This window comes from Pseudonaja textilis, chromosome 2 (genome assembly GCF_049901715.1).
Source record: "Pseudonaja textilis isolate UNSWEBS1 chromosome 2, rPseTex1.2, whole genome shotgun sequence".
Classification (NCBI taxonomy): Eukaryota; Metazoa; Chordata; class Lepidosauria; order Squamata; family Elapidae; genus Pseudonaja; species Pseudonaja textilis.
In genome coordinates this window covers 156,780,704-156,794,079 of record NC_141991.1, presented here as the reverse complement: position 1 = coordinate 156,794,079, position 13,376 = coordinate 156,780,704, and the positions used below count along the sequence as shown (strand labels likewise).

At 39.9% G+C, this 13,376-nt stretch overlaps 1 protein-coding gene across 2 annotated transcripts in view; it reads right to left on the bottom strand.

The window, feature by feature from the left end:
• SLC22A15 (solute carrier family 22 member 15) overlaps positions 1-11,688 on the bottom strand; it is a 38,752-nt gene extending 27,064 nt beyond the window's left edge. Inside the window, exons 1-4 of one of the 2 annotated variants that reach the window (XM_087926126.1) lie at positions 11,390-11,688; positions 9,405-9,611; positions 7,898-8,030; positions 4,604-4,768 (exon numbers count right to left, since the gene is read on the bottom strand). In XM_087926126.1, coding sequence (XP_087782252.1) covers positions 4,604-4,768; positions 7,898-8,030; positions 9,405-9,611; positions 11,390-11,476 — 592 coding nt within the window. In that variant the 5' untranslated portion in view covers positions 11,477-11,688. The remainder of the gene's footprint in view (positions 1-4,603; positions 4,769-7,897; positions 8,031-9,404; positions 9,612-11,389) is intronic. The other variant, XM_087926127.1, reaches the window with a different exon arrangement.
• Positions 11,689-13,376: the final 1,688 nt, after the last annotated feature.

The following is a 13,376-nucleotide window of genomic DNA, read 5'->3' as shown; positions in this document are numbered from 1 at the left end:
GCCAGAGTATAGGTCGTCATTTAGTCCATCTTTGAACCAACAGACTAGGATATCCTCTGGCCAGTCGACTCGGCCAGCCAGGTCAGGAAATTCCTCAGTGTATTCATCTACCGGGCGACAGCCTTGCTTTACGACTCTGATGCAGTCTCGGGCTTTTCTATCAGCGAGAGGGTCTTTGAAGTGGTGGCGTGGGGCTGTCGTGAAGCGGTTGAGGTTCCTTAATTCTGGGGCATTGACGTTGTGGAGCATCACATTTCATCTGGCTGCTGCCCCTTCAAGGGCCAGAGTGACGACTCGTACTCGGGATCCCGGAGTTTGGAAATTCTACCCATATTCTTGCATGTAGGTAAGGATTTGTGCCAGGAAAATCCCAGTTTCTGTGGGTCCACATCGAATTTTACTCCCGGGGGTGGGACCATCCTCCGCAGTTGTATGTCTCTGTGTTGGCCAGGGTCAATCCCCTGTTCTGGGGCATTTAGGGGCAGGGTACCTGGTGTGGCTACTGGTTCCTCAGCTTGTCCCACTGCTTGATCATTCTCAGCTGAATCTGGGTTGGCAGCTCGGGTTCTCTCATTTTCTGGTTCCCTCTCTCTCCTGCGTTGGTGTCCTGGTGCATCCCTCACCTCGAGGTTCTCCAGGGCTTCCCTCACGAGGCAATTTATGTACCATCTCAGTCAGTTGTCGGCCGGTGGCTCCTCGCCCCATCCTTCCTGATCTGATAGGGCCTCCAGCTCCAATTTCCATCCGGGTTTACGATTGTCCCGGGTGAGGGTTACTCCCCTGGTTCTTCTGTCCCAGCTGTCTCTCTTTCCTACGCCTATAGACCACTGGGGCTTTGTGGAGGTTTCGTAGGCAGCTTCGCTATCTTCAATGGGGTGCACCAAGTCAGTATCTGGCTGGGTAACTGTCGACATTTCTCCCCAGCATTTGGCTTCCCCTTGGTCCTTGCTGTACTCAGACATTTTCCTTTTTTTGCAGGGTCCACTCGGTAGAGTGAAGGGTTTTGTTTTTTTTTAAAAAAAAATCCTCTCCGGGCTCTATTGCAGATGCTATTTTATGTCAGGCTACAGAACTTTTCCCATTCAATCAACGAGAATGAACTTCTGAAAAGGTATCAAAAAGGAATCCTTTATTGAGACGAGACAATTCACGTAGGGGTTAAAAGCAGTGTCTAAGGTCTCTCAGGCATGCAGAGATAGATAAGGGAGTTTAAAACCCCTCCCCTTATCTTGATGTGTATTTAGTAAAACAAAGAGCCAACATGTTAATTCCCCCCCACCCCCTTTTTAGAATGATCTTTTTCAGAGTTTCCCAGGACACATCTCACTGGGGAATTTTTATGGTCTCTTCATCTCCTGACTGTCTCTCTCAGAGGTAATAGGTTCCGGCCATCTGGGTCTCATCTCTCCATTGTATCATGTGTAGGTTATACACATTTAATATAAGATTAAATATATTCAGGTTACATCAAGAAGGATTTCTTTATCAGTCTCCCTCCCCTTTCTTCTTCCATTGAAGAAATAACAGATACACAGATCTGACATCAGTATCCACAGATATATTGGCATAGAGGACAACCAGAATGAACTAATTAAGTAAGATAAACACTTAAACCATGATTATAGATATTTGCTTTTATACTCAATAATTAAGAATAATTTGCCATTAACAGACAGAAACGAGTGGGTAAAATTATAATTTTACACCAAACTGATGCCTGACATGTTCTGAAAATTCAAACATCTCTTGAGAAATAAGAATTAGGAGGATACACATAGGTTTTAAGATAAATCTATTAGAAAAATAATGTAATATATTATAATTTCATTGCAGACTTATTAGACATGTAACATCATTAACATATTTTATTTTTTAAATTAAATAAAAATATCTTAATTTAAAATAGTCAAAGAACTACATCATAAGATATATTTTAGGAGAAATATAACTGGTCATTTCTAATAATTTATTATTGTATAGTTTCTGTTCTTAGTAGATACTCCAACTTCAGAACTACATTTCAAAATATTCTCAAGATAAAATTTAGCCACACTAAAATTAGACTGCCACACTAAGGGAAAAGGTGGACTTCTACATAACAAGAATTTTTAAAAATGGGGAAAAAAGAAACAAAAAAAGCCAGTTCTCAAAAAATAAATAACAATCTCAAAATAAAGTACAACCTATCTGATTCTTCCAAATATATTATCGTAAACATTTATTATGGACTGAGCTCATATGGGATTCTTCAAAAAAGCAGGGCTCAGGCTCCTAGGATTAAAGTACTAGGAGACAGGAGGAAGGAAGAAAATGGAAGACAATTAAGAAAAGAATTGGAGCAGATAGCTTAAAGTCAAGATTAAAGATTAAGATCAAAAATAGAACAAAGGCAGGTGTGAAAAATGCAATGAGAACAGCAGTGGGTATAAGTTAAGAGAAACAGAAATAAGCCTCAGAGATGGGAAGGAACATGCACATTCAGAGAAAATGAAAACAGAATGGTCCACATAGAACTTTACTACATTTAACTTAAACCAAATCTGCCATTCCCAAATAGCACTTTGGCAAATCTGCTATAGCGATGGGTAGAATCATACAGTATTTATTACATGCAGATGTTACGTGTGGTCCTTGTTTAATGACCACGGTTCAGCAATTGTTCAAATTTGTGACAGCACTGAATAAGAGATAGTTCTCAGAATTTTGGCAAACAAAGCATGCCACAGTTATGTGATTGCAATTTGCAATCTTCCTACTGGCTTCCCACAAGCAAAGTCAAAAGGGAAGCTAGGGTCACATGAAGTCCTTGCTTAATGACGCATATGCATCTCACTTAATGACCACAACTAGAACTGCTAAAATGTCTGTTAATAAATGGTACAATTAGGTGGACGATATACATTACCACCTTGACATGGTTAGGGAGCTCTCTAATGAAAGTGATGGAGACAGAAACATAAGCTTCTAGATTGGATCACCCTCATTGGCAAAAGGGCAGGAAGAAGAACACAGCAAGACTCTATAGAGACACAGAGTATTCAACAGGGAAGGAAATGAAAGAGCTCTCAATCAAGAACTCCAAGAAGAAGAGTGAAATATGGAAAATGAGATACATGGTTATGATCAGAAAAATCAAAGAAAAACCTTATACTAAGGTATGAATACATGAACAATCACATATCTATAATAAAGGCAAATGGAAAGACTATATTGAAACATTTACAAGCAGGATTCAAGAATAATAAGACCATCTGAAGAGAAAATCTATTCAGAAGCCAACTCCACTAGATAGCAAGGGGACAAACCAGGTGTCAAAAAGGGAAATGCCAGGTATAAATTAAATGCCCATTGAGTTATTTAAAACTACAAGAAAGATGGCAATTAAAGTATTAACTATTCAAATTCAACAAATATAGAGCCCAACGAATCTGTTCTGAAGAGGTACTGACTATTCTTCTGAAGGCAATGATTAGCAAGCATAAACTCACATACTTTGAGTGTGTCATGTAAACAGATGGTGTACTAGAAAAAAGTTTGGCAAATTTGAGATTAGAAGATGTGAACAATGGTTCAGGTAGATAGATGTAGATCGGGGATATCAAACTGGTGGCCTGTGGGCCGGAAGTCCTGCAGGCTGGATGAGTTACGTGCAGGCCACGCCCACCCCAGCTCCGTGAAGGGAAAAAACTTTGCAAAACGTCACATGAAGGCAATGTGACACCACGAGACCGACACCCATGATGTACATACTGTAGAATGGATCAGAGGTATCACTGATGGATGAGCTGCAGATTATCACTCAGAATAGGATGAATAGAATATGAAGCATTATCTATATTGTTACCAGGAATTGAGCTTGACTCGATGGCACCTGACTAAAAGTACATGTATATTTGAAGGATTTTTTTTTAAAAAATCACAAACTATTTACAGACTGAGAGAAGCTAAAGCTAATCATATCTCATACAGGTCATTCCTGGGCCCAGCAATACAGTATTAGACAATTTCCATCCAATCTCCAACTTCCTTTTGGGGGGAAGGTTGCTGAGAAGGCAACCTACTTGCAACTCTAAGGGCTCTAGAGGAAGGGAGTTATCAGGAACCACTACAGTCAGATTTCACATCAAGATAAGAACTAAGAGGGCACGTGACACCTTCATGGATAACCTCTGGAAGACCCTGAATGGGGCAGTGTATCAATTCTGGTCATCCTGATACCTCAATGCTTTTAATAGCATTGTTCATGGTAGTTCAGTGGGCTGGGAGCAGGAAATCATGGTTCTCCAGTGATTCTCCTCTTTTTGGAGGTGGATCCCAGTCAGTGTAGGAGGAAGACAAAGATCCAGTCATAGGCCTCTGCTTTGTAGATACCACAGGCTCAAACTCACTCCCAGCTCTTATTTATATGAAGCTTCTGGGTGAGGATATCCATCAGCCCAGAATCAAACAACATGATGACACAAGTATGAAATTAACGTTAAACATGCATAGACAAACTACTTGCTAATTTCTTAACATGTGAAATAGCTTTTAAGTATTACTGAACTATCTTGAATATTTGCTACAAGAGTAAATCTGAAAGATCTAACCATTAAATTTGTACCTGCCAATGCCCAATAAGCAGTTCCCAAACATTCATTCAACAGGACAAAAGCCACCAGTGACATTCCACCATTCATTACTCCAACCAAGAAACGAGAGACTGCAAAAAACTCATATGTAGGAGAAAATCCATTAGCAACAGCAAATACAATGTCAAGGCCAAAACCTAGAAGAGAAAGAAAAAAAATCATTTAGAACTATTTGATAAGTGTTTAATGCTGGTTTTATTGCCCACCCCCCAAATCAAGCATGCTTATAAAACAAAATTCTTTAGTATTAAAATATATTGAGTTACTCAAAAACAGTGAGTTACTAATCTCAGTTCTGAATGAAAGTATATTGTTTCAGATTAACTTTTAAGAAAATTCACATGACCCACTTTGTGGAAAAAGAAGAAAAAAACTTTAAAGACCACATTTGATTAAAACTAAAAATGTTTGATGTTTAGAAGTGCTTTAAATACTTTTTGATTGAACATAGAAGCCAAATATACAATCAATATTTATCTCCTATCTTATACAGGTAATCCTTGATTTACCATGTTTGGGATTGTAATATCTGTTGCTAATGCAGTTGTAAAATGTAACATCACGTGACCATATCACACAGCAACAGCAATCCCAGCACTCCTCATTGCCATCATTAAACAAATTCTACTAGTCATTAGGTGAGGACTCACTGCAATCAAAGCCATCCTGGGCTAGTTTCCTCCTAGTCAAAGCCTTGGCTTTTCTAAGGTAAGAGACTGACTCCCCTTTAACTCTCCCCAATTGTCTATTCCCCCCATCTCTGTCCTTTCGGTTGCTCTGCACCCTGCCTTGTAGGATGGCAAGAGCTACAGAACCATGCAGCTTTGCACTGGTGGAGTTGAGATGGCTGCTTACAACGTGAGGTTTGAGGCAGCATTTCTCAGCAGCAGTGGGGGCAATGGGGTTGTAATAGAGGTTTGGGGCAGTGGCAGCCAGACAAGACTGGTGAATGACCCAGGCCTCAACTTCAACCCCAACTTTAACACTGATGCCAAGGAGTGTCACTATGCAAAGTGGCAAAAAAGGCATAGATGTGAAGATAAGCAGGTGGGCAAAGTTGTAGCACTTTTGCGGTTATAGTGTGGATGGGCTGCCAAGTGGCTGAATGTTGATCATATGAACAATGAAAGTGCTGCAAAGCCATAGTTTCAGTCATAAATCTCTTTGTTCAGAGTCACCATAATTTTGGATGGTCATTAACCAAGGACTATCTAGAGTGATTTCCATTTCTACACGTTAGAAATCGCTCATTTGATCTGAGCTGGGTATTCCTGAGTAACAATATTTATAGAATCATACGACTGGAAGGGATCTTGGAGATCTTCAAGTTCAGCCCCCTGCCCATGGCAGGAGATCTTATATCATCCTAAACAAATGGCTGCTCAATTTTTTTCTTGAAGACCTCCAGGGACAGCGCACCCACAACTCTGGGAGACAAGATGTTCCATTGGTTAATTGTTCTCACTGTAAGGAAGTTTCTTCTTAGTCCCTGGATCTCTGTTTAACAAACTTCAACCCATTGCTTGTGCTCTGCCCTCAGGTACTTTGGAGAATAAATTGACCTCCACTTCTCTATGGCAGCCCCTAATGTGCGGTAATAGAGCTATCATGTCACCCCTAATTCTTCATTAGTTGGACAGACCTAGTTTCTTTAATCATTCCTTGTACACAGGAATGTACCCACAGACCCCCTTAGTTGCTCTTCTCTGCATTCTTTCTAGGGTCTCAGCATCTTTTTTAATAGCATGGTGACCAGAATTGGACATAGTATTCCAAGTGTGGCTATACTAGTACAGCATAAAGTAGTACTATCATGTCTTGTGATCTTCATGCTATTCCTCTATTGAAGCAGCCTGGGACTACACTGGCTTTTTTGGTAGTTGTAGCACACTGCTGGCTCATACTAAAGTGTGCTCCATTAGGATACCTCACTTCTAGCTGTAGGTATTACTAGGTATATTACTCAGTAGGATATTATCATGTGCTTTCTAGTTCTGAGGCAGCAACTGTTTTTCTGTGATGGCTGAAAAAATTTGTTATCAATTGATGGGAATAGTCAATTGGTGGGAATAGCTACACTTATTGCTTCTTCCACAAACACACGTCAGAGGAAAGTCCCTTCCCTTCCATATGCAAGAGGGTGGAATAAAGAATAGTAAATTGTGCAACAAGCAGATTAAACTTGGCTACCTGAGGATTTACTCAGATTTCTTGGTCATCATATTTTCCAAGGATTAAACAAAGAAGACTAACATCTGCCAACATCTAGAAACGAGTAAAGTAATAACTAGAAGTCAGCATGGGTTTGTTAGAAACAGATTGTGCCAAACCAATCTTATCTCATTCTTCAACACAGTGACTAAATTAGTAGAGCAGCAAAATACGGTGGACACAATATACTTAGACTTCAGCAAGGCATTTGACAAAGTAGACCACAACCTACTTCTTGGTAAGCTAGAAAAAAGTGGAATAGATAGCATCACCACCAGATGAATTTGTAACTGGCTAACAAACCATACTAATGTACCTAGTCCTTAATGGTACTACATCTACATGGAGGGAAGTAAGCAGTGGGGTACCAGAAGGTTCCGTCTTAGGCCCAGTACTCTTCAATATCTTCATAAATGACTTCAATGAAAGAATAGAAGGGGAACTTATCAAATTTGTGGATGATACTAAGCTGGCAGGAATAGCCAACATCTTAGATGATGTTGGCTATTGAACTTGAACATGGGGCTCTATCTAACAAAATGAAATTCAATGCAAAGAAAAGTAAAGTCTTACCTTAGGCAAGTAAAATCAAAAATACACATACAGACTAGGTGAAACCAAGCTTAATAGCAGTAACTGTGAGAGAGATCTTGGAGTCTTAGTCAAGGACCAATTAAACATGAGCCAAGACTTGATCGGCGGCATCCAAAAAAACAACACAATCCTTAGTTGCATTAACAGAGGGATACAATCAAGATCAAGTGAGGTATTAATACCACTCTATAAAGCCTTAATAAGGCCAGTCTATAAAGCCTTAGTGCAGTAAACACTGCATGCAGTTTTGACCCCCGCCCAATAGAAAAGATGCTGAGACTCTAGAAAGAATTCAGAGAATCGTCCAGGGGACTGGAGGCTAAAACATATGATGAATGGTTGTAGATGCTAGTCTAGTGAAGAGAAGGACCAGGGGAGACATGATAGCAGTTGTTCCAATATTTGAGACTCTGTTAATCTGTAAAAAAAAACATTTTCTACTAAATTCTAACCCAACTTACCAGTAAGAAAGACTTTTTTCCTCCCAAAATGATCTGATAGTTGTCCAAAAGTAATTACTCCAACAAACACACCACCGAAGAAACATGAACTGGCAACACTGATCTTATATGAAGTATTGCCAATTAAAAACCACTATGGACAGAAAAGAGAATGTTAGGTAGAATCTAATGGAACTTATTAGAAATACAGAATCTTTCAACAAGAAAAAAACTAAACTATTTTCAAAACTAATCTTCCATCTTTCATTTTTCAGATATTCTATTTGGCAGATGGGTATCTAAGAACAATAGAAAAGAGCAGATTGACATTCCTGATGCAAACTGAAATAGATCTGAATTATTTATCACATCAAGTTTCATTCAATATCCTCATTTGAATTCTTATGCTCAAACACAGAGCCATTAAGAAAGCAAACTTCCTTTTAAACACTGGCCTGCAAACTTGAGAGTCAGATTCAAATGAAGCTCCAGGGCTTGGGAAAATCCAAAGGTCCTTCTTAAGGTTTCTTAAATTTGCTAGATTTTAGGGTAATCTTTTTGATTTTCTAGAATTGACTATAAATAATCAGATTATCTAGAAACCATCAGATTAAATGAATACTCTCCCCATAAAAGAGATTAGAAGTTGATGTTTCTCAGTGAATAAAGTAATTTTTATAACTGCATTTATAGATGCTTTCATACTTTCTATTTTTCAAGGCCTTTTAAAGCTAAATTTAATACCAAAAACATTCATCAAAAACTACTGATTTGATATCAAACTACTTTTATGTACTTCTGCTGCAAAACAATAACTTTTCAACCTTGTTGATCAAAGCTGTACATAGAAATCTTGGAGTACTATGAGTCTCATATCAATGAGGAGGCAATTCTATTTCTGCTCTGATACCAAGAGACTGACATCCGACTTAATAGCTGACTTTTAGAGTGAATCTAGGACAACTTACTGCAGCCAATTCACAAGCAGCAGCTCACTACCAAATTGCCTCTGTCAATTCCTGCAGGACAACTCCACACAGCAAACTTGCCATGAGGTGATAGTCAGGGGCATCCCATTTTCACACTGCCACCAGACATGGGATGTGCTGGAGGTTCTGTTTTCAAGAGTGCGTTCCTGATAGCGGTTATCTGGCTTGAACAATAATTAGTGAAACAGATTTTATAATTATAACAAAAGCAATATCCATGTACTGGAAATGCATTACAGGGATAGGCAAAATCTAGTACCCATGTTTGCCTGAAAATAAGACCCTGTCTTATTTTTTTTTGCCCTCCGAAATAAGCGCCAGGGCTTTTTCAGATAGTCCTTTCTTCCATCCTTCACTAAGTTTCTGTCTATTGACAGCTCAGTCACCATTCTAGGACATTTTAGTTGCCTCTAAAACAAGGTTCATGTTACTATTTAATTTGAATTTTGTCCAAAAGCTCATCATTGCCGCTTATGACTTCCAAGTTGTAATACTAAAGTTATAGTATTCAGCCTTTCCATATAAATTATGCTTCATACCTCAGAGGCTATTGATGTAAAATTTGTGTTAAAATGTACATATTTATGAAGGTCATTCCAATTGGCTGTTAGGAGCCACTTTCTAAAGTTGCTTTCTTCAATAGTTGTGTCATTACTATGGCTATGATTAGTTAATATTCCTTCCCAGTGATAAGGTGGTATCGCTCCTACTAATGCAATGAGGACTGCTTCAGTGGCTACATAAAGCTGAAACAAGAAAAACAACATCAAGATCAATGCCAGATAAACAGACAACATTCAAAGCATTCAAAAACTGAAGAGCCAGTTTGGTCTAGCAGCTAAGCCACCAGGCTTGAAAGGAGAAGATCATGAGTTCAAATCCTGCCTTAATCATGAAAGCCAGGTGGGTGACTTTGGGCCAATTACTCTCTCTCAGCCCAACCAATCTCACAAGGTTGTTGTTGTGGGGAAAATAGGAGGATGGTATGTTGGATATGTTCATCACTTTGAGTTATTTGTAAACATAATAAAGGCAGGATACAAGCAGCATGGTGACCTTGTTGTAAAAGATGCTCACCTCCCACTTGGAAGGTTGAGAGTTCAAGCCTAGGTAGCAGCAGATATTTCTTGCCTAGGGCGCAAAGAAAAAATATCTGCTGCAAACTCCACATGGCTTCAGGGCAGGGTGTCAAACTCACATCATCATGGCAGCATCACATGACGTATTAGGACTTTCCCCCGCTTTGCTAAACCAGGCATCGGTGTGGCCAGCATGTAACACATCTGGCCCACAGGCCGGGAGTTTGACAGTCCTGCTTCAGGACATCTGGCAAGAAAACGCTCAGATTCATCCAGTCGTCCCAACTCTACCCCAAATTAAGGGATTGCAGGTTTGTAAAAAATGAGTTTTAATAAAGGCAGGAAAAAAACAAATAATAACAAATATCTTAAAAGTCAAAAGGGTGAGTTTTTTTACCTCTTGGATTATACGGGAACTACCAAATCAAACTCTTTGGATACTTCAGTTACAACTTGTTCACACTAAGATATGACTGAGTCTTTGCCTGCCCAAGAAAATGTTATAAAATCTGATCAAACAAGAAAGGCTTTTGTTAATCATATTCCCAGCTTGAGTGAAACAGAAAAATCTGATAATTCAGACTTCCTGATCTACTAGCACTATTAAAGAAAATATACAGTGAATTGACAAAGTGATTCAATGTAAAGTTGAAAAGTCTTTATTCAATAAATACACAATGTTAACCAACCAATGACTCATATACTGTATTTTAAACTACTTCACACAAAATATGACTATTAATATTTTCAGTCACGTCCTTGGCCATTAGACTACAGTCCAAATAGATGTTGCCAATTATCATAGCTATGCCTGATACTCAGATCAAACATCTTCTCTAACAAATTAGGTCTGATACTGAAAATCCAAAAGGTAGTGAGTTGGTAATGAGCCTGGCAGCTGCCACCCAATTTACCAGTTTCAAAGTAGAAAAGCTGATCACTTGAGATATGCTGAAACAGGGTGCGGATCTCCTAAACTCTGCTGAAAATGTTATTTACCCTGGTAATGAAACGCTGGGAAACCAACCCACAAGCTCGGAGAACGAACCTTTACCCTACACTCGAGCTTCAGATATTCCGCACGATTGCACATGCCGAACGCCTTAGATATAAAATCTACATTTCGCACCAATTTGTAAACTTGTGCCTAAATTCTCCTCCCAGTTTATACATAACAGGGTTAGGCGTCTCATTTAAAACAGACGGCACACCCTTTCACCACCACCTTGCTCTGTTAGTCGCCCCTTAAATTCCCTGCATCCTTCTTGTGGGTTTTGTACGTGGATCTCACGCCATCGGGACATAAGAAAAGGTTCTTTCCTGACGTAAATCGCACCGCGCTGCGAACCGCGCCCTACCTAGAACCAAAAGCGTTTCTTTCCCGATGGGTCATACGAGCACGCCACCCCTCGCGGCAAGAGACGCTCCTCAGGACTCTTTCTCACCTGCAGCAGCGCGGCCAGCAAGACGCAAAGCCACACCTGGAAGGGGCCCATCTGGCCCACCAGAGAGAAGGCCTCTTCCACCTCCATGGTGATACTCGCGAGGTGGCGGCCTTCCTCCTCCTCTCGGGTCGCGCATCCCCTTCCCCAGAAAACTCTCTTCCTAAGACAAAGCGAAGCAGCGCGAACAGAAGAATCAACGCACAAGAAGCAGAGAGCAGAAGGACGTATGCGTAGGAAGGAATTCCGACTTCCGCTCTAAGAAAACCATTCAGCTGAGTAAGAGATTTCCGGGTTGTGTCGGATGTTGCCTTTGTCCGACGGGATAGGTGCTCATTTGAGAAGGTGTAACTGCGGTTGGCCATTAGGGGTCGCTCGTCTCCGCCTTCGCGGTATGAGAAATAAGGTTCATGATGCAAAGTGGTTTGTAAACTAAGCAAATGAAGTCGACTTAGAGGTCCGGGAAAACGTGAAACACGGCTAATAAGGCTATTTACCCGAGGCCCAGAGAAAGAATTGAGATTGCTCTCCTGACAGGAGGTTATATAACTGCCTCATGGTGTAACCGGAACAATCTGGAACTGAACACACTCAAAACCATAGAAATGGTGGTAGACTTTAGAAAAAACCCTCCCATACTACCACCTCTTACAATACTAAACAACAAAGTATCAACAGTAGAGACCTTCAAATTTCTAGGTTCTACTATATCACATGACCTAAAATGGACACCTAACATCATCAAAAAAGCACAACAAAGAATGTTCTTTCTGCACCAACTCAGAAAGCTCAAACTGCCCAAGGAGCTGCTGATACAGTTCTACAGAGGAATGATTGAGTCTATCATCTGCACCTCTATAACTGTCTGGTTTGGTTCTGCAACCCAACAGGACAGGCACAGACTTCAGAGGATAATTAGGACTGCAGAAAAAACAATTACTACCCACCTGCCTTCAATTGAGGACCTGTATACTGCACGAGTCAAAAAGAGGGCTGTGAAAATATTTACAGACCCCTCACATCCCCGGACATAAACTGTTTCAACTCCTTCCCTCAAAACGATGCTATAGAGCACTGCACACCAGAACAACTAGACACAAGAACAGTTTTCCCCCGAAAGCCATCACTCTGCTAAACAAATAATTTCCTCAACACTATTCAACTATTTACAAAGTGTACACTACTATTACTGTTAATCTTCTCATCACTCTTTATCACCCATCCCCTCCCACTTGTGATTGTAGGACTGTAACTTAGTTGCTTGTATTCTTACGATTTATATTGACTGTTTCCTTGTGTGATTTGATTGTTGATTGTACCCTATGACTATAAGTGTACGTTGTGATTCTTGATTCTTAACGAATGTACCTTTTCTTTATGTATACTGAGAGTATTAACACCAAGACAAATTCCTTGTGTGTCCAATCACACTTGGCCAATAAAGTATTCTATTCTATTCTATTTCTTCAACCCAATTAAAGTGATTGCATAAATGCAGCCATACTTTATTATGCGGAAATAGGATTCAAACCAACCCATTGTTAGATTCGTACTATATGGAAGAAGTGATGAGTCCATTCTGTTCAGGCATTTTAATGATTTAATTCCAATTTAGAGATTGGTTCTTATTAAGATGATTGAATCAAATATCTGAATACATGAATGTACCTAATGCAAATCAGTTTTCTGACTCAGTTTAGACTTGAGTGCTTGTTATCCCTACTTTGGGAGTGATGAGCTTGTAAGGTCTTTTCCATCACCACTAACAACAGCTGGTTACTCGAATTCAGAAGGGAGAAGAGTCCCCCCCCCTGACATTCATTAAGGCTCTCAGTTTCTAATAGAGAAGTATAGACCAACATAATGAAGAGTCAGTATTGCTTTGTAGAAGAGCCCCTCCACAGCACTTGGTTCTGCTTCAGCTACATGCACTACAATGCCAATTAGTGATAAGATATCACTACTGTGGGTGAAACTGGCAGTTATTTTG